Source organism: Notothenia rossii (genome assembly GCF_949606895.1).
Source record: "Notothenia rossii genome assembly, chromosome: 3".
NCBI classification, from domain to species: domain Eukaryota; kingdom Metazoa; phylum Chordata; class Actinopteri; order Perciformes; family Nototheniidae; genus Notothenia; species Notothenia rossii.
In genome coordinates, this window is record NC_136901.1 from 1,805,290 (window position 1) to 1,825,715 (window position 20,426).

A 20,426-nucleotide genomic window follows, 5' to 3' on the forward strand; every position below is an offset into this window, starting at 1 on the left:
TCACTGGGAGGGGCAACGCATGGGACACTTCCTCTGATAAGACACCTTTATCTCAGCTTTACTGAATAGGTAGTCACTGACATGTTTTAAGAAATAGTTCAAATCACAGTTTCTACCCAGGTCTCTAAGATGTGGGTTTCTTTTGTGCCTGGCCAACCCAGATTCTCTCAGTTTTAAAGAAATATAAACACAGAAATGGTGCACATACTGGGACTAGACAATTGTATGTGTTTTTGAAACAGGTAAATCTGAGTTTTTGCAGATTATCTTTCAGGCCATCAGCTGTTCAAATAAGTAAATAAAGTAAAAGATATCTATCTGAATTTCAGAGTCAGAAAGCCTTGATTCTTCCCACAGAGGGGAGATGCATTGTTTCAGCAACAGTCAAGAAAGACACAAAATAAGAGCATGCACATCATATTAAATTAAATTAGGTGCAACATCTTTGCGCACATCTCCAGTTTGATGCAGACTATTGCAACGCTGGCTTTATAACAGTGATTTATTAGCTGACGTCATCTTCTCCCTGATAATAAGCATGTTTGAATACACACACAGAATCCTGCAGATGAGGAATAACGTTAGCCTGCAAAGCTAGCTGCAGACAGACAGCTCACCTTCACCAGCCTCCATGCTGCAGCCCGTCCTGAACGCTGCGTGGAGGAAAGGCTGACTTCCAGTTAATAACCTAGTTCAAGTGGGACTCAGAATGCATTTTAGCGTGCACTTGGAAAGAGAAGTGGCGTTAGATGTTAAGAAATACACAGACAGCGTCAGAGAGGGCTTCCCACAATGCACCTGTTCAGACCCATCAAAGATCGTATATTGGAAAGATGTATTTTGGAAAAACAGCTGAGCTTGTTTCACCAACAAAACAAAACATGCCAGCTGGAACTGTGGCTGCATAAGATAAGTGTTATGGATACATTAGATCTACAGAAGTACACTTTACGATGTGTTAGTTATTTACAGAAAATATTAAATGTGTCCTAAAACGTTGCACATCATTTTAATATGATGTTGTTTTGTTTAACTGATTAGCATATTTTGCACTTGTATTGCAACCAGAGGTCAAGAACACAGTTTACTGCAGGTCACAATAAATAGTGTGTTTTAATAAAGAGACCAGGAAGTAAAGCTGTGAGCTCTGTCACTGTGCACAGCCTAAAACCCAGAATGCATTGCTCACACAAAGACACTTATCTAAAACACTAAAAACATGAATTCATATATTGATATAACAGTTCTGGCCTTTTTGAGGAAATTCTAATTCCCTTAAGAGAAACTGATTAATGAGTCATGGACAAAGTTTGTCTTTTGTTATATTTAATAAAGTAAAAAAGAATTAAAATATAGAATAGAGATGGATCTGAAAAGCAGGAGCAGAGCAGCTTGGTCCTCAGAGGAGAAAGAGCTTCTGCTCACAGTCACATTATAGAGTAGAGAGAATATCCACCTGGTCCCACCCATCATTTCCTTCAGTCATTATCTAAACATCCCATCACTAACCCATTAAACCCCAGTTCTTTAACCATTTGCAAATCCACCTTTTGCCCTTCCTGAAATGTAAATCCTCAACATGTCTCTGTTAAACACATAGGACAAAAAACACTCTTGAACCGAGTAAAAGGCAATCAGAGTATAAAACATCATCTGTATGCAGGGAAGGAAATCATGATTTGATCACTTGCAGTTTTTCTAACTTTGCCCACAAGGTATGAACAGTCTGTTATTTGAATGGTAGGTTTATTTCAACAGTGAGTAAGAATATCAAAAAGCTAATCCAGAAATAGACATTATATAAAAGATACAAATGTATTTGCATTTAACGGTGGGATATAAGTCTTTGATCCCCTTGCAGATTATCCACGACACACAAATAATGTAACCGTGTTCAATTAGGAGAATAATAAATATGCGTACCATAAAGGAATAATCTATAGTACCTCCAGAACAAAAAGTCATGGCCTCTATGTAAACGGATCCCATCATACACAGAGTCAGTATGTAATGAATAGAGATAGAGGTAGATCAGTTATTCCCTGATTGGCAGATTCCACCCACACTGACGGAGGGTCACCATATTTCAAACTTCTTGTCTTTCTCAAAGGATGTCCTGTTCACAATTTTGTTCCCGAACAGTCTAGAGAAATCCAAAAGCAGAGACACAGACATCAGTCAGACAGAACAATACGTTGAAGAGCAGTTTTATAATGATGAACGATTCCTCTGTCAGCCTTCGAGTACAAATGGTGCAGTAACTATGGTTTTCTCACCGCAAAGTGTGAATGGAGGGGTTGATGGAGACCAGTTGGAGTAAGAGGTCAGTCGAAGCATCAGTGATGTTGTTGTTGCTCAGACTGTAACACAGACACAGGAACTTTTAGTAATGCAATACATCGGCTGGGCAGTATAGGTACAGTCCAAACAAACATTATGTTCACTTGTCTCCATTAGTTATGTCACTTTTCTGACACCGCCGTATGACTGCCTGAGTTCTGATCACAGCGTATCTTCAGACTGATTCTGTACAACAGGCTTCAGTCAACAAAGCCCTGGATCAGATGATCAGACACAGAGAGATTCCCAAACTAAAGAGGACTTCCTCTAAAACCTATTTTCCACATGAACACCTTTGCCACTCACTCGAGGAGTTGTACTTTGTGCAGCTGCGCGCTGAGTGTGAGCAGCAGCTGGTCAGTGAGCTGACAGTGACTGAGGTCCAGCTCTGTCAGCTCTTCAGAGAAGTCCAGCATCAGGGCCAAGGCTGCACAGGCCCTCTGATCCAGTGAGCTGTGACTGAGGTCCAGCTCTCCCTCCAGGGCTCTGCAGAGGGACACTGCCCGTCCCACTGTGTCCCTCTCACTGTTCACAGGAACCAGGGACACCAGCTGGAGGAGGACAGCTTTACTGGCTCTGAACAGGAGAAGCAGAGCAAACTGATGTGATGCAGAAAGATGTATAAGAACAGCTTCTTCTCTGGTTTAGTGGTCTACCTGAGTTTGACTTTGTGTAAAACAGGAAACAGCAGGTCTACTCCGCTGTCCTGAACCTCACAGTCCTGCAGGATGAGCTGTGTGTCCCGTCTGCTGCGTCTCAGGATGCTGGAGACGGCCCTGCAGTCTTCAGCCGTCAGACGGAGAGTGTCCCTCTGACCTTCCTCTAGCAGCTCCACACAGGAGGAGCAGGACAGGTCCAGCCTGTGCTGCACAGTCCTGAGCAGAGACTCTGCGGCCCCCTGCTGGGCATCAGAGGCAGCGCAGCCGTGGACCATCCTCAGCAGCAGGTTCCTGTCAACACTGGGAGAACATTCATTAACAGTTAAACAAACCACTTATCCATAAAGCTTCATTCAATGAAACAACGTTTTTATATTATAATGTTTCTCATCAACCGGGGTCTTATTGTGTCCTTCATTTCTCTCAGTAATAAGAACATAGTGCATATCACATTAATAATAGATCAGAAAGGTTGGAAACACACGTCCAGCTAAGAAGAGAACATGTATGCTTGTTTTTATTGCTGTTGGTTTGGCTTTGATGGACGCTGAAAGTGTTCCACCTGCTGTTTCCATTCACTGATATTGGTGTTTGACGGATAGTAAAGTACAGCTGGGCCGAGATCAATACACCTTTAGAACTATATTTGACCGACCTGAGCTGAGAAACTTTGTCCAGGTTCAAGAGGATGGACTGTGTTTTCCATGCTGGTATGGAGGTCCACAGGAGGTTCAGCTTGACGCCATCACTGTGTGCGAGGGTGTAGAGCAGAGCGACACAGTCCATAGGTGACATCTCTCTGCAGGTCAGGTTGATCACATGATCCAAGGACTTCAGTAAACTGGGTATAATGGGACTGGCTCGAGTTTTGTAAATCTCCCTGATAGCAGTCAACACAAAGCTGGGACAGGGCCTGAAAGAGTGTGAATGAACACACTTTAGTGAAAGAAGTAACTAAATATATTGAAATGCTAAAACAGGATAAACGACTCTAATGACCTTTTAAACACAATCCTGTCCAGGTAGGGAAGCAGACGTGTGACGTTCTCCTGTAAGAAGAGGTTCTTCCTCATGTTCACAGTGAGGGTCTGAGCTGATGGATGCTGCAGTAGAAGATGGAGAAGCTCCCAGTTCAGAGAGAAGGAGGCCAGGTCTCCTCCTAACTTACTCAAGAAGGACCAGGTGAAGTCCTGGTCCTGGAGTTCATGGAGCAGGGAGAGCAGCTGCTGGACATTCTTCTCACTCAGTCTGCAGGAAACAGTGTATGAATATATGTGAACATTGATATCATCTGCATGAATTATTGTGAGTGTTTGAGGCTCCAGAGAGACTGTTACTTGATTTTGAGAGGGCCGTCATGGAGCAGCAGTGGCGTGAGACCCAGAGCAGGAACACAGACCTCAGTCAGGTCTAACTGTCTCACTGCCCAGTATCTCAGCAGGGAAGCCAAGCTACTGACAACCTTCAACAACACTCTGCGTGATGGTTGGGCGGTCGGAGGGGAGAGAGAAAGCTCTTCAACAGTCACCTGACAGCCCACTCCCCATCTCCTCACCCAGCCACCCAGCAGCAAGGCCATGTCGTTAGAAAGCCTGGAAACAAAGAAAGAGAATAGTACCATCATTTACCTTTATCCCCCGACTGAACATTCAAAGAAATGGCATGATAACAATAAAAGAGTAACTGTTTAAATGCGCACTTGAGACTGTGTAGTTGTGTTGTTCGTCTGAAGAGAGCCAAGGCTCCCTTGACAGACATCTTTCTGGGTTTGAGGATGAGGTCCACTTTAGAGCCACACAGCTGGAGAACTCTCCCCACAGACAGGCAGGTTGTCCTGGGTAACTCTCCTGATAGCTGCAGGGTGAACCCTGAGAGCTGCAGCAGAGAGGCCAACCTCTCAGCCTCCTCTCTGGGTCTGTCAGAGAGGAGCGTACACACGCTCTGGAAGAACTCTGGACCACAGCTGAAACACAACAACATGGATGAACCGTGAGAAGGCAAAGCTCGAGTACAATAAATGCTGCACTGAAAACCATCTTATCTGCAAGGTCTTTAATCAAGAATGACATTCAAAGAAAAGAAATAGGATGAAATAGTCTAAGTGCATGTGTGGTATTCCATGTGATAAAGCATTGCTCTGTCTGTTGTGCTAATTCATTACTAAACTGAAACATTTCATTTATCTACAGAATACTCATTTATACATTTCAGTTAATTAACTGCTTCCAATGTGCTGTTGATCTTTTTAACAAACCTTTCGGAGGAATCCATTTCATATTATAAATATAGAGTCTGACTGACCTGATCTGTGAGATATAAGGCAGACACTGCAGCAAAGTCCTCACTTCACTCTCTTCCTCTGAGCAGCCTCTCAGCTTCACTTGTTTCTTCTCTGGTTGGAGTCTCAGCACTTCCAGCAGGATGGAGGTCTTTCTCTCTGAGAGGTCTATGATCCAGACTGCAGGAGCTGACTGGAGAACAGATTGTAACGATGGAAGGACACTCAGACCTGTTTCAGTCTCACAGTCCTTCAGGTGGGAGTACAGATCCAGCAGGAAACCACACTGAGATTCTTCATAACCCTCTTCATCAGTAAGAGGGAATGATGGATATGTGCACACTGATGATAACAGCTGCAGTGTCTTCTCTCCTGTCTGCTGCTCTCTCTCTGCTGCTGCACAGAACAGAGTCCCAAAGAACTGGACGTCATCTGAGTCTCCAAACCAGGAACTGGAAGTAGAATTGAACAGTTTGTTATCAGAGGATATCAACAGCAGAGAGAGACTCTGATAGGGAGTGTTTCTGCTAAATGTCTACAAATACCTGCTAGTGAGCAGAACACAGTGAAGTCAATCAGCCTCATATTGAAGTCACTTTGCCGTTAAAAGGATCATATTTGGATTTTGGAAAGCTTTCAGTAAATGAACCTTTCCCCAACATGTGTCATCACTTAGCTCTTCTGCTGACTCACAACACAGACACTAGTCCTGTTCCTCAAATCACTTCTTATTTGCTTCCCAGGGATTCTGTTCACCTGAGGGGATTTTACTTTGTGAATGAGTTTTGTTTTTAAAATGATATTCCCAATATAATAATGTAAACAGTGGAACAACAACATCTAGAGTCCCTATCACGTAGCAGAGAACATCACATCATGAAACTCTTCACTTTGCTCCTGAGATAATACACATGTGAGTCAGAGTTTAGTAACACCTCCTCTGTCTCTGATGACTAGAAGTTAGGATCGTTCATGTGTCTGAAATCTGTATTTAAAGCTCACTATACAGTCTTTAGAGGTTTCATTAGAGTCAGTCAAGATGAAGCTAGTATCTGTTAAGAGGTAGATACATGGAGTATCACTTGTTGTTCCTTTATTCTTTTAATTGCTCTTTATTTAAATTAAAAGAGAGATGATTTAAAAAGCTGATAGCAGTTTCATCAGCAAGTTTATTTGTGTTTGTGTGTGTCTTTATTTCTGAATGAGGCATGAGCATGATGGTGCTGCTGTCTCAGAGCTTAAGGTCTCTCATTATGATTCACATCATTTCATTATTCTCTAACTGGTAGAAGACTGTGGTTTAAAATAATGACTGAACTGGGAAATGTTATTCATCTACATCAGGTTCAGAAGTGAAGGACTATTGTCTCCTCCTGAAACACTGCCCATAATCAGAGGTCATTCATTTTGTATTTCTTAAGAAATCCACTTAGAAAAATCAACATGATCAAATAAACAGTAATGGTCCCACCAACCTGATCTGTGAGATATAAGGCAGACACTGCAGCAAAGTCCTCACTTCACTCTCTCCATCTGAGCAGCCTCTCAGCTCCACTTGTTTCTTCTCTGGTTGGAGTCTCAGCACTTCCAGCAGGATGGAGGTCTCTCTCCCTGAGAGGTCTATGGACCAGACTTCAGGAGCTGACTGGAAAAATGGCTTCAGTTTTTGAACAACAGCTGAATTCTCTTGAGTTTTGACGTGTTGATAAAAATCCAGAAGGATGTTATGTATATCACAGTTAAAAGAAAACAGAGAGATGAGGTTGTTCACTTCATTGTGAACGCTTTCTCCTTGAATGAGAGTAGCTGCTTTCAGGCATAAATCCAGAAACAGCTTCTTTTCTTTTCTCTTCAGTTTCTCATAGCGTCGCTCCTGGCCCTGTAATCCTGGAGCTCTGTGGGTCCTCCTGAAGCTGCATGATAACAAACGTGTATTAAACACTGCATCTACTATCAAACTGTATAAAGTTACAGTTTAAGCAAAGTTACAGTTTAAAATGTTGTGCTGTTTCATTTTCCACATCTTTGGCAGAAAGTCTGAAGGAAAAGTAAAAAAAGGGAAAATGTTCTGGAGGGCAACATAAGAGATCAAAGTTCAGATTGACCTGACAGAATACAGCACTGACGAGTTTAATTATTAACTTAATTACTAGTAGTTACAATTACTCATAGTAAACACTTTCTACACCTGATCACTATTTAGCAATGTGAACTCTTTACCTTCCAACATTCAACATGTTTTGTAGTGTCAACTGGGTTAGGGTTGAATCTAAAATTGAAGGTGATTATACATTTCAAAAGGATTTCCTAATCTGCGGGGAGGAAGAGGTAAAAATACACATCGCTTAACTTCCTGTTGCCAGTAGTTGGCACTTTGTCACTGAATCAATATTGCCTTGTTGATGTCTGCTGGCCTGGACTCGTATTATCCATGAGAGATCTGGAGCATGTTGGAGAATTTAGGCTCCAGTTGCACTTTCTGTTTTATGAGTAAATGCTTTTTTTCTCCCGACCACGCCACAGCAAGGGAGTTCAACGGAGAGTTAAGCTATAAATAACTTTTGATCTTTAAGGTCTAAAGATGGCACTGAAAGATTTTAGGGTTGATCAGAGGAAATGTGTAGGAGACAAAATGCTGTCAAATTCTAAAGGGCTAACTTCCTGTTGGTTAACAGTATGCCTCCTGGACCTTTCTTAGTTTTCTTTACATGCTTCCTTTCCAAAATAATATATAAATGTAGGACAAACCCAGGGCAGGGGCTGCCTTCCAGGGGTCTCTGTTGAGCTATTTTGCCACGGCAAAGCAACACCAAGATTGCATTTGGTGCCACGTTTAATTCAAAGAGAATGTAATATTCCTCAAAACGACAATTCTTTCATAACAAGAAATATAATAATTCCTACAATTCCAATAGGGTCCTCCCTACGTTGTTTGCTCTCGGACCCTAGTTAATAAATATAAAGTATTTTTCTGACTGACCTGATCTGTGAGATATAAGGCAGACACTGCAGCAAAGTCCTCACTTCACTCTCTCCACCTGAGCAGCCTCTCAGCTCCACTTGTTTCTTCTCTGGTTGGAGTCTCAGCACTTCCAGCAGGATGGAGCTCTTTCTCTCTGAGAGGTCTATGATCCAGACTTCAGGAACTGACTGGAGAACAGACTGTAACGATGGAAGGACACTCAGACCTGTTTCAGTCTCATAGTCCTTCAGGTGGGAGGCCAGATCCAGCAGGAAATCACTCTGATATTCTTCATAACCCTGTTTGTCAGTAAGAGGGAATGTAGGATATGTGCACACTGATGATAACAGCTGCAGTGTCTTCTTTCCTGTCTGCTGCTCTCTCTCTGCTGCTGCACAGAACAGAGTCCCAAAGAACTGGACTCCACCTGAGACTCCACCTGAGAGTCCAAACCAGAAACTGGAAGGAGAATTGAACAGTTTGTTATCAGAGGATATCAACAGCAGAGAGAGACTCTGATAGGGAGTGTTTCTGCTAAATGTCTACAAATACCTGCTAGTGAGCAGAACACAGTGAAGTCAATCAGCCTCATATTGAAGTCACTTTGCCGTTAAAAGGATCATATTTGGATTTTGGAAAGCTTTCAGTAAATGAACCTTTCCCCAACATGTGTCATCACTTAGCTCTTCTGCTGACTCACAACACAGACACTAGTCCTGTTCCTCAAATCACTTCTTATTTGCTTCCCAGGGATTCTGTTCACCTGAGGGGATTTTACTTTGTGAATGAGTTTTGTTTGTAAAATGATATTCCCAATATAATAATGTAAACAGTGGAACAACAACATCTAGAGTCCCTATCACGTAGCAGAGAACATCACATCATGAAACTCTTCACTTTGCTCCTGAGATAATACACATGTGAGTCAGAGTTTAGTAACACCTCCTCTGTCTCTGATGACTAGAAGTTAGGATCGTTCATGTGTCTGAAATCTGTATTTAAAGCTCACTATACAGTCTTTAGAGGTTTCATTAGAGTCAGTCAAGATGAAGCTAGTATCTGTTAAGAGGTAGATACATGGAGTATTACTTGTTGTTCCTTTATTCTTTTAATTGTTCTTTATTTAAATTAAAAGAGAGATGATTTAAAAAGCTGATAGCAGTTTCATCAGCAAGTTTATTTATGTTTGTGTGTGTCTTTATTTCTGAATGAGGCATGAGCATGATGGTGCTGCTGTCTCAGAGCTTAAGGTCTCTCATTATGATTCACATCATTTCATTATTCTCTAACTGGGAGAAGACTGTGGTTTCAAATAATGACTGAACTGGGAAATGTTATTCATCTACATCAGGTTCAGAAGTGAAGGACTATTGTCTCTTCCTGAAACACTGCCCATAATCAGAGGTCATTCATTTTGTATTTCTTAAGAAATCCACTTAGAAAAATCAACATGATCAAATAAACAGTAATGGTCCCACCAACCTGATCTGTGAGATATAAGGCAGACACTGCAGCAAAGTCCTCACTTCACTCTCTTCCTCTGAGCAGCCTCTCAGCTCCACTTGTTTCTTCTCTGGTTGGAGTCTCAGCACTTCCAGCAGGATGGAGCTCTTTCTCTCTGAGAGGTCTATGGACCAGACTGCAGGAACTGACTGGAGAACAGACTGTAATGATGGAAGGACACTCAGACCTGTTTTAGTCTCATAGTCCTTCAGGTGGGAGTACAGATCCAGCAGGAAACCACTCTGATATTCTTCATAACCCTGTTTGTCAGTAAGAGGGAATGATGGATATGTGCACACTGATGATAACAGCTGCAGTGTCTTCTCTCCTGTCTGCTGCTCTCTCTCTGCTGCTGCACAGAACAGAGTCCCAAAGAGCTGGACTCCACCTGAGACTCCAATCCTGAAACTGAAAGTAGAATTGAACAGTTTGTTATCAGAGGATATCAACAGCAGAGAGAGACTCTGATAGGGAGTGTTTCTGCTAAATGTCTACAAATACCTGCTAGTGAGCAGAACACAGTGAAGTCAATCAGCCTCATATTGAAGTCACTTTGCCGTTAAAAGGATCATATTTGGATTTTGGAAAGCTTTCAGTAAATGAACCTTTCCCCAACATGTGTCATCACTTAGCTCTTCTGCTGACTCACAACACAGACACTAGTCCTGTTCCTCAAATCACTTCTTATTTGCTTCCCAGGGATTCTGTTCACCTGAGGGGATTTTACTTTGTGAATGAGTTTTGTTTGTAAAATGATATTCCCAATATAATAATGTAAACAGTGGAACAACAACATCTAGAGTCCCTATCACGTAGCAGAGAACATCACATCATGAAACTCTTCACTTTGCTCCTGAGATAATACACATGTGAGTCAGAGTTTAGTAACACCTCCTCTGTCTCTGATGACTAGAAGTTAGGATCGTTCATGTGTCTGAAATCTGTATTTAAAGCTCACTATACAGTCTTTAGAGGTTTCATTAGAGTCAGTCAAGATGAAGCTAGTATCTGTTAAGAGGTAGATACATGGAGTATCACTTGTTGTTCCTTTATTCTTTTAATTGTTCTTTATTTAAATTAAAAGAGAGATGATTTAAAAAGCTGATAGCAGTTTCATCAGCAAGTTTATTTATGTTTGTGTGTGTCTTTATTTCTGAATGAGGCATGAGCATGATGGTGCTGCTGTCTCAGAGCTTAAGGTCTCTCATTATGATTCACATCATTTCATTATTCTCTAACTGGGAGAAGACTGTGGTTTCAAATAATGACTGAACTGGGAAATGTTATTCATCTACATCAGGTTCAGAAGTGAAGGACTATTTTCTCTTCCTGAAACACTGCCCATAATCAGAGGTCATTCATTTTGTATTTCTTAAGAAATCCACTTAGAAAAATCAACATGATCAAATAAACAGTAATGGTCCCACCAACCTGATCTGTGAGATATAAGGCAGACACTGCAGCAAAGTCCTCACTTCACTCTCTCCATCTGAGCAGCCTCTCAGCTCCACTTGTTTCTTCTCTGGTTGGAGTCTCAGCACTTCCAGCAGGATGGAGCTCTTTCTCTTTGAGAGGTCTATGGTCCAGACTTCTGGAGGTGACTGGAAAAATGGCTTCAGTTTTTGAACAACAGCTGAATTCTCTTGAGTGTTGACGTGTTGATACAAATCCAGAAGGATGTTATGTATATCACAGTTAAAAGAAAACAGAGAGATGAGGTTGTTCACTTCATTGTGAACGCTTTCTCCTTGAATGAGAGTAGCTGCTTTCAGGCATAAATCCAGAAACAGCTTCTTTTCTTCTCTCTTCAGTTTCTCATAGCGTCGCTCCTGGCCCTGTAATCCTGGACCTCTGTGGGTCCTCCTGAAGCTGCATGATAACAAACGTGTATTAAACACTGCATGTACTATCAAACTCTATAAAGTTACAGTTTAAGCAAAGTTACAGTTTAAAATGTTGTGCTGTTTAATTTTCCACATCTTTGGCAGAAAGTCTGAAGGAAAAGTAAAAAAAGGGAAAATGTTCTGGAGGGCAACATAAGAGATCAAAGTTCAGATTGACCTGACAGAATACAGCACTGACGAGTTTAATTATTAACTTAATTACTAGTAGTTACAATTACTCATAGTAAACACTTTCTATACCTGATCACTATTTAGCAATGTGAACTCTTTACCTTCCAACATTCAACATGTTTTGTAGTGTCAACTGGGTTAGGGTTGAATCTAAAATTGAAGGTGATTATACATTTCAAAAGGATTTCCTAATCTGCGGGGAGGAAGAGGTAAAAATACACAACGCTTAACTTCCTGTTGCCAGTAGTTGGCACTTTGTCACTGAATCAATATTGCCTTGTTGATGTCTGCTGGCCTGGACTCGTATTATCCATGAGAGATCTGGAGCATGTTGGAGAATTTAGGCTCCAGTTGCACTTTCTGTTTTATCAGTAAATGCTTTTTTTCTCCCGACCACGCCACAGCAAGGGAGTTCAACGGAGAGTTAAGCTATAAATAACTTTTGATCTTTAAGGTCTAAAGATGGCACTGAAAGATTTTAGGGTTGATCAGAGGAAATGTGTAGGAGACAAAATGCTGTCAAATTCTAAAGGGCTAACTTCCTGTTGGTTAACAGTATGCCTCCTGGACCTTTCTTAGTTTTCTTTACATGCTTCCTTTCCAAAATAATATATAAATGTAGGACAAACCCAGGGCAGGGGCTGCCTTCCAGGGGTCTCTGTTGAGCTATTTTGCCACGGCAAAGCAACACCAAGATTGCATTTGGTGCCACGTTTAATTCAAAGAGAATGTAATATTCCTCAAAAAGACAATTCTTTCATAACAAGAAATATAATAATTCCTACAATTCCAATAGGGTCCTCCCTACGTTGTTTGCTCTCGGACCCTAGTTAATAAATATAAAGTATTTTTCTGACTGACCTGATCTGTGAGATATAAGGCAGACACTGCAGCAAAGTCCTCACTTCACTCTCTTCCTCTGAGCAGCCTCTCAGCTCCACTTGTTTCTTCTCTGGTTGGAGTCTCAGCACTTCCAGCAGGATGGAGCTCTTTCTCTCTGAGAGGTCTATGATCCAGACTTCAGGAACTGACTGGAGAACAGACTGTAACGATGGAAGAACACTCAGACCTGTTTCAGTCTCATAGTCCTTCAGGTGGGAGTACAGATCCAGCAGGAAACCACTCTGAGGGTTCCTCTTAACATAATAAGAAACTACGTCGGTTAAAGTTATTGTTTGATATGTGCACACTGATAACAACAGCTGCAGTGTCTTCTCCCCTGTCTGCTGCTCTCTCTCTACTGCTGCACAGAACAGAGTCCCAAAGAACTGGAGTTCACCTGAAGGTTCTGATAACTGAGGCACAAAACTGAAAACACAAGGAATCAAGAGATTGTAATTTTAGGTTTCAATCAAATACAAACTTTTCTCCATCAGCTGTGGTTTGAATTAAGTTAAATTGAATGTGCAGATTACCATTTACCTGATCTGTGAGATATAAGGCAGACACTGCAGCAAAGTCCTCACTTCACTCTCTTCCTCTGAGCAGCCTCTCAGCTTCACTTGTTTCTTCTCTGGTTGGAGTCTCAGCACTTCCAGCAGGATGGAGCTCTTTCTCTTTGAGAGGTTTATGAACCAGGCTGCAGGAGCTGACTGGAGAACAGACTGTAACGATGGAAGGACACTCAGACCTGTTTTAGTCTCATAGTCCTTCAGGTGGGAGGCCAGATCCAGCAGGAAACCACTCTGATATTCTTCACAACCCTGTTTGTGAGTAAGAGGGAATGATGGATATGTGCACACTGATGATAACAGCTGCAGTGTCTTCTCTCCTGTCTGCTGCTCTCTCTCTGCTGCTGTACAGAACAGAGTCCCAAAGAACTGGACTCCATCTGAGTCTCCAAACCAGGAACTGGAAGTAGAATTGAACAGTTTGTTATCAGAGGATATCAACAGCAGAGAGAGACTCTGATAGGGAGTGTTTCTGCTAAATGTCTACAAATACCTGCTAGTGAGCAGAACACAGTGAAGTCAATCAGCCTCATATTGAAGTCACTTTGCCGTTAAAAGGATCATATTTGGATTTTGGAAAGCTTTCAGTAAATGAACCTTTCCCCAACATGTGTCATCACTTAGCTCTTCTGCTGACTCACAACACAGACACTAGTCCTGTTCCTCAAATCACTTCTTATTTGCTTCCCAGGGATTCTGTTCACCTGAGGGGATTTTACTTTGTGAATGAGTTTTGTTTGTAAAATGATATTCCCAATATAATAATGTAAACAGTGGAACAACAACATCTAGAGTCCCTATCACGTAGCAGAGAACATCACATCATGAAACTCTTCACTTTGCTCCTGAGATAATACACATGTGAGTCAGAGTTTAGTAACACCTCCTCTGTCTCTGATGACTAGAAGTTAGGATCGTTCATGTGTCTGAAATCTGTATTTAAAGCTCACTATACAGTCTTTAGAGGTTTCATTAGAGTCAGTCAAGATGAAGCTAGTATCTGTTAAGAGGTAGATACATGGAGTATCACTTGTTGTTCCTTTATTCTTTTAATTGCTCTTTATTTAAATTAAAAGAGAGATGATTTAAAAAGCTGATAGCAGTTTCATCAGCAAGTTTATTTGTGTTTGTGTGTGTCTTTATTTCTGAATGAGGCATGAGCATGATGGTGCTGCTGTCTCAGAGCTTAAGGTCTCTCATTATGATTCACATCATTTCATTATTCTCTAACTGGGAGAAGACTGTGGTTTCAAATAATGACTGAACTGGGAAATGTTATTCATCTACATCAGGTTCAGAAGTGAAGGACTATTGTCTCTTCCTGAAACACTGCCCATAATCAGAGGTCATTCATTTTGTATTTCTTAAGAAATCCACTTAGAAAAATCAACATGATCAAATAAACAGTAATGGTCCCACCAACCTGATCTGTGAGATATAAGGCAGACACTGCAGCAAAGTCCTCACTTCACTCTCTCCATCTGAGCAGCCTCTCAGCTCCACTTGTTTCTTCTCTGGTTGGAGTCTCAGCACTTCCAGCAGGATGGAGCTCTTTCTCTTTGAGAGGTCTATGGTCCAGACTTCTGGAGGTGACTGGAAAAATGGCTTCAGTTTTTGAATAACAGCTGAACTTTCTTGAGTTTTGACGTGTTGATACAAATCCAGAAGGATGTTATGTATATCACAGTTAAAAGAAAACAGAGAGATGAGGTTGTTCACTTCATTGTGAACGCTTTCTCCTTGAATGAGAGTAGCTGCTTTCAGGCATAAATCCAGAAACAGCTTCTTTTCATGTCTCTTCAGTTTCTCATAGCGTCGCTCCTGGCCCTGTAATCCTGGAGCTCTGTGGGTCCTCCTGAAGCTGCATGATAACAAACGTGTATTAAACACTGCATGTACTATCAAACTCTATAAAGTTACAGTTTAAGCAAAGTTACAGTTTAAAATGTTGTGCTGTTTAATTTTCCACATCTTTGGCAGAAAGTCTGAATGAAAAGTAAAAAAAGGGAAAATGTTCTGGAGGGCAACATAAGAGATCAAAGTTCAGATTGACCTGACAGAATACAGCACTGACGAGTTTAATTATTAACTTAATTACTAGTAGTTACAATTACTCATAGTAAACACTTTCTACACCTGATCACTATTTAGCAATGTGAACTCTTTACCTTCCAACATTCAACATGTTTTGTAGTGTCAACTGGGTTAGGGTTGAATCTAAAATTGAAGGTGATTATACATTTCAAAAGGATTTCCTAATCTGCGGGGAGGAAGAGGTAAAAATACACAACGCTTAACTTCCTGTTGCCAGTAGTTGGCACTTTGTCACTGAATCAATATTGCCTTGTTGATGTCTGCTGGCCTGGACTCGTATTATCCATGAGAGATCTGGAGCATGTTGGAGAATTTAGGCTCCAGTTGCACTTTCTGTTTTATCAGTAAATGCTTTTTTTCTCCCGACCACGCCACAGCAAGGGAGTTCAATGGAGAGTTAAGCTATAAATAACTTTTGATCTTTAAGGTCTAAAGATGGCACTGAAAGATTTTAGGGTTGATCAGAGGAAATGTGTAGGAGACAAAATGCTGTCAAATTCTAAAGGGCTAACTTCCTGTTGGTTAACAGTATGCCTCCTGGACCTTTCTTAGTTTTCTTTAGATGCTTCCTTTCCAAAATAATATATAAATGTAGGACAAACCCAGGGCAGGGGCTGCCTTCCAGGGGTCTCTGTTGAGCTATTTTGCCACGGCAAAGCGACACCGAGATTGCATTTGGTGCCACGTTTAATTCAAAGAGAATGTAATATTCCTCAAAAAGACAATTCTTTCATAACAAGAAATATAATAATTCCTACAATTCCAATAGGGTCCTCCCTACGTTGTTTGCTCTCGGACCCTAGTTAATAAATATAAAGTATTTTTCTGACTGACCTGATCTGTGAGATATAAGGCAGACACTGCAGCAAAGTCCTCACTTCACTCTCTCCACCTGAGCAGCCTCTCAGCTCCACTTGTTTCTTCTCTGGTTGGAGTCTCAGCACTTCCAGCAGGATGGAGCTCTTTCTCTCTGAGAGGTCTATGGACCAGACTGCAGGAACTGACTGGAGAACAGACTGTAACGATGGAAGGACACTCAGACCTGTTTTAGTCTCATAGTCCTTCAGGTGGGAGTACAGATCCAGCAGGAAATCACACTGATATTCTTCATAACCCTGTTTGTCAGTAAGAGGGAATGATGGATATGTGCACACTGATGATAACAGCTGCAGTGTCTTCTTTCCTGTCTGCTGCTCTCTCTCTGCTGCTGCACAGAACAGAGTCCCAAAGAACTGGACTCCACGTGAGCGTCCAAACCAGGAACTGCAAGTATAATTGAACAGTTTGTTATCAGATTATGTCAACAGCAGAGAAAGACTCTGATAGGGAGTATTTCTGCTAAATGTCTACAAATACCTGCAAGTGCAACACGTTCTCACTCCCAACCCATCACATATTGATGGACGGTCAGGGCCCCTCCCCGTCACTCTATTACAGACCTTGGAAGTCTGTTTTCAACGGGCAGGGCGTCCCATTGACTTGCATGGAGCTCCCTGAACGTTGGTAATAGAGGAGTTGGGATTGCGGCGAAATGCTCTCCGCAGATCCATTCTCACAGCGTTTATCAACCTTTTTCTAACTCAATATCAAGCCACACTTATTGTTTTTACTTCTTTATTTTAATTGAATAATGTAGGACTTTTGTTGCCGTCAGTTAGGAGGAGAGTAGGGGCTCAGAAAACTGAAATCTGTATTGTTTCACCGTTTTTTCCTTCTAATTTTGTATTATTTTCTAAACCACACACACTGTTATTTACTCAACAATAAAACATAATTATCCTTGTGTGTATTTGTTTGTTTGATTAATAAACACAAGTTGGAGTCCGTCAGGTTGCATTAGAGAATTTTACACCCGGAAGTAAGTATTCTCTCCGCTTCGCTTGACAAACCCCGTGATAGTCATCAAGCTCTGATTGGATGTTTGAGTGTGCGCCGAGGGTTACGCCGAACAGCACTTGAAATGGGATGGAACCACGGCAGACTGTCCAAAACTGGATTTTAACGGGTCCACCCCGTCTGCCCCTCCCCCACCCCGTCCCCAGAACTACACATGCTGGCTATTGTGTGTTTTGCAACATGCTCTATGGCACGTCTCTACTGGGAGTTGTAGTTTTAAAAGACGTTTTCGTATTTCCCATAATAAGAAGTTGCCAGTATTAAACTGTGTACATCCCTGGAGGTTTAGGGGATAGGAAACACTCACATTTAAAACATATCATTAATAAATGGGTGAAATTGCTTGTGCCCATAATGGGCAGCATTAATATATACCCACATGCCAGCTAAGGTCAGAAGAGCTTTATTTAACAGCTGCTCTTATGTCTGTGACCCCTCCTGTTGTTCATTGATAAGCCTGAAACACGCACTTGTCAAGGTTCAGAGGAAAATATATCAGTAGCCATCGATCATCTTACATTACATTGCATTTAGCTGACGCTTTTATCCAAAGTGACTTACAATAAGTGGGTTCGACCAACAAGATACAAACTTGAAGAAAGCAGAATCATATAAGTACATCAGGTTTCATAGAGCTAAAACATTTCAAGCATGGGCGTCGCAGCCATTATATGAGGGTGGGACAAGTCCCCCCCACTTTTTCAAATGATTAGTTTAGACCCCCCCACTTTTACCATGTGGAAAGTCCGTGAATCGGTCTCTCCACTCGCCGCTCTTTGTAGAGCGCTGTGTCAGTGCTTCACTATCAAATCCATTCCACTTGCTTATTGAGAGAATGCCCAAATCAATGAAACTCCGTACCATGTTTTCACTGCTACTTTGCACCAAGACAGATTCTCCCATAGCGTGCGCATGTTCAAGGAGTGTTGCCATAGTTGGACAGCTCAGATCTGTTGTATGAAGCGATGCCGGTAGCGGAGGTAAGGCACACACACCAAATGTTCAGGAAATGGTTAACACAGCAAAAATCAAAGCTGACGATCTCTTGGTTTGATATGTTTTCTCCCCCAGACAACATGGACATAAGAACATTGTTTTCAAAGAAGAGGAAAGTAAGTCATCAGCTGGTAGCAGTTAATCAGTTAACAGTGATGGCGGCGGCGGCGTCTCACTTCTGGAGAGGAGTTTCGTCTTTATGTCATGATAGAGAGATACAAATACTGAATAGTTTAAATGTCTTAAGTCTTAATGTCTTAACTTAAGCGTCTCACTTCTTGATAGAGAGATACAAATACTGAATAGTTTAGATGAGAAAAGGCATCGAAATGCCAGGTTACTAGTATTCATCATGTAAACAGGGAACATAATAATAATAAATGGGATTTATATAGCGCTTTTCTAGACCCAAAGACGCTTTACATTATGACTACGGTCGACAAACAAAACAAGAACAAAAACACAAACAAAAACAAAAACAAAACAAAAACAGAAAAGCAGTCAGGAGGATGTTGGTTCAGAGGGGGGAGGGGCGGGTTTAAGGATAAGCAGAGTTGAAGAGGTGGGTTTTGAGACGGGTCTGGAACAGGGTGAGGGACTCAGACTCACGGAGGTCTTGGGGGAGGGAGTTCCAGAGCTTCGGGGCTGCCACAGAGAAGGCTTTGTCCCCGAAGCTCCGGAGTTTGGCCTTGGGGATTGAGAGCAAACCGGCTGAGGTGGATCTGAGGGACCGGGGTGGCTGGTAGAGGATGAGGAGGTCAGTGAGGTAGGGGGGGGGGCCAGATGGTGGAGGGCTTTATTGGTGAGGACCAGGAGTTTGTAGTGAATGCGGTGTGAGACGGGAAGCCAGTGGAGTTCTTTGAGGACCGGGGTGATGTGATGCCATGATTTGGTGTGGGTGAGGAGTCTGGCGGCTGCGTTCTGGACACGCTGGAGTCTGTTGAGGGATGTTGTGCTGATGCCGAAGAGGAGTGAGTTGCAATAGTCAAGGCGGGAGGAGATGAAGGCGTGAATGAGTCGCTCAGCTGCGGGGCGGGTGAGAGAGGGACGGAGTTTGGCGATATTGCGGAGGTGGAAAAATTAGGTTTTTACAACTTGGCGGATGTGGGGGTCGAGGGAGAGGGTGGGGCCGAATATCACGCTAAAGTTGCGTGCCCGGGTGGAGGGGGAAACAGGGGTGCCATCGATGGTGAGTGTCAGGTTGGGGGTTTTGCTGAGGGTTGATTTGGAGCCGATGAGGAGGAGTTCAGTTTTATTGCTGTGGAGTTTGAGGAAGTTGTGTCGCATCCAGGATTTTATTGCAGTCAGACAGGATTCGATGTGTGTTTTTGGGGGGTTGTAGGGGGATTTGGTGCTGAGGTAGATCTGTGTGTCGTCAGCAAAGCAGTGAAAGCCCAGGTTGTGATGGCGGAGAATCTGACCAAGGGGGAGGATGTAGATGATGAAGAGGAGGGGGCCGAGTACTGAACCTTGGGGAACACCTTGGGTGACTGAAGCTGTGGTAGAGGAGTGATTGTTGAGGGAGATGAAGTGGGATCTGTCAGAGAGGTAGGACTGGAGCCATCTGAGTGCAGTACCTTCGATACCGATATCCCGGAGTCGGGTAAGCAGGATAGTGTGGCTCACGGTATCAAAGGCTGCACTCAGGTCAAGGAGGATGAGGATGTTGAGGGAACCGGTGTCAGCAGAGGTGAGGATGGAATTGAGGACTTTGATGAGTGCCGTTTCTGTGCTGTGGTGGGGACGAAAACCAGACTGAAGAGGTTCAAAAAGGTGATTTGTTTGGAGATGGCGGTGGAGTTGTTTGGAGATGATGCGTTCTATTGTTTTTGAGAGAAAGGGGAGGTTGGAGATGGGGCGGTAATTACTGAGGGAGGAGGGATCCAGACCGGGTTTCTTGAGGATGGGAGTGACAGCAGCAATTTTGAAGGCAGAGGGAACGGTTCCTTGGGACAGGGAGGAGTTGAAAGGTTGACAAGGTAGGGGCAGAGGACGGGGAGGCAGGACTTCAAAAGAGGGGTGGGTAGAGGGTCAAGCGAGCAGGTTGTGGGTTTGGAGGAGCTGATCAGTTGGAGTATTTCAGGGGGGGTAACCAGAGTGAACTGGGAGAGAATGCCGTGGGGAGGAGGGCTCGGGAGGTCAAGGGAGATGGAGGGAGGAATTGTGGCGGTG

General features: G+C 42.6%; 1 protein-coding gene across 1 annotated transcript in view; it reads right to left on the reverse strand.

Moving 5' to 3' along the window:
• Positions 1-827, reverse strand: part of clcn4 (chloride channel, voltage-sensitive 4) — a 14,775-nt gene extending 13,948 nt beyond the window's left edge. The window contains exon 1 of the mRNA XM_079669445.1: positions 618-827. Within this exon, the coding sequence (XP_079525571.1) occupies positions 618-633 (16 nt within the window). The 5' untranslated portion in view covers positions 634-827. The remainder of the gene's footprint in view (positions 1-617) is intronic.
• Positions 828-20,426: the final 19,599 nt, after the last annotated feature.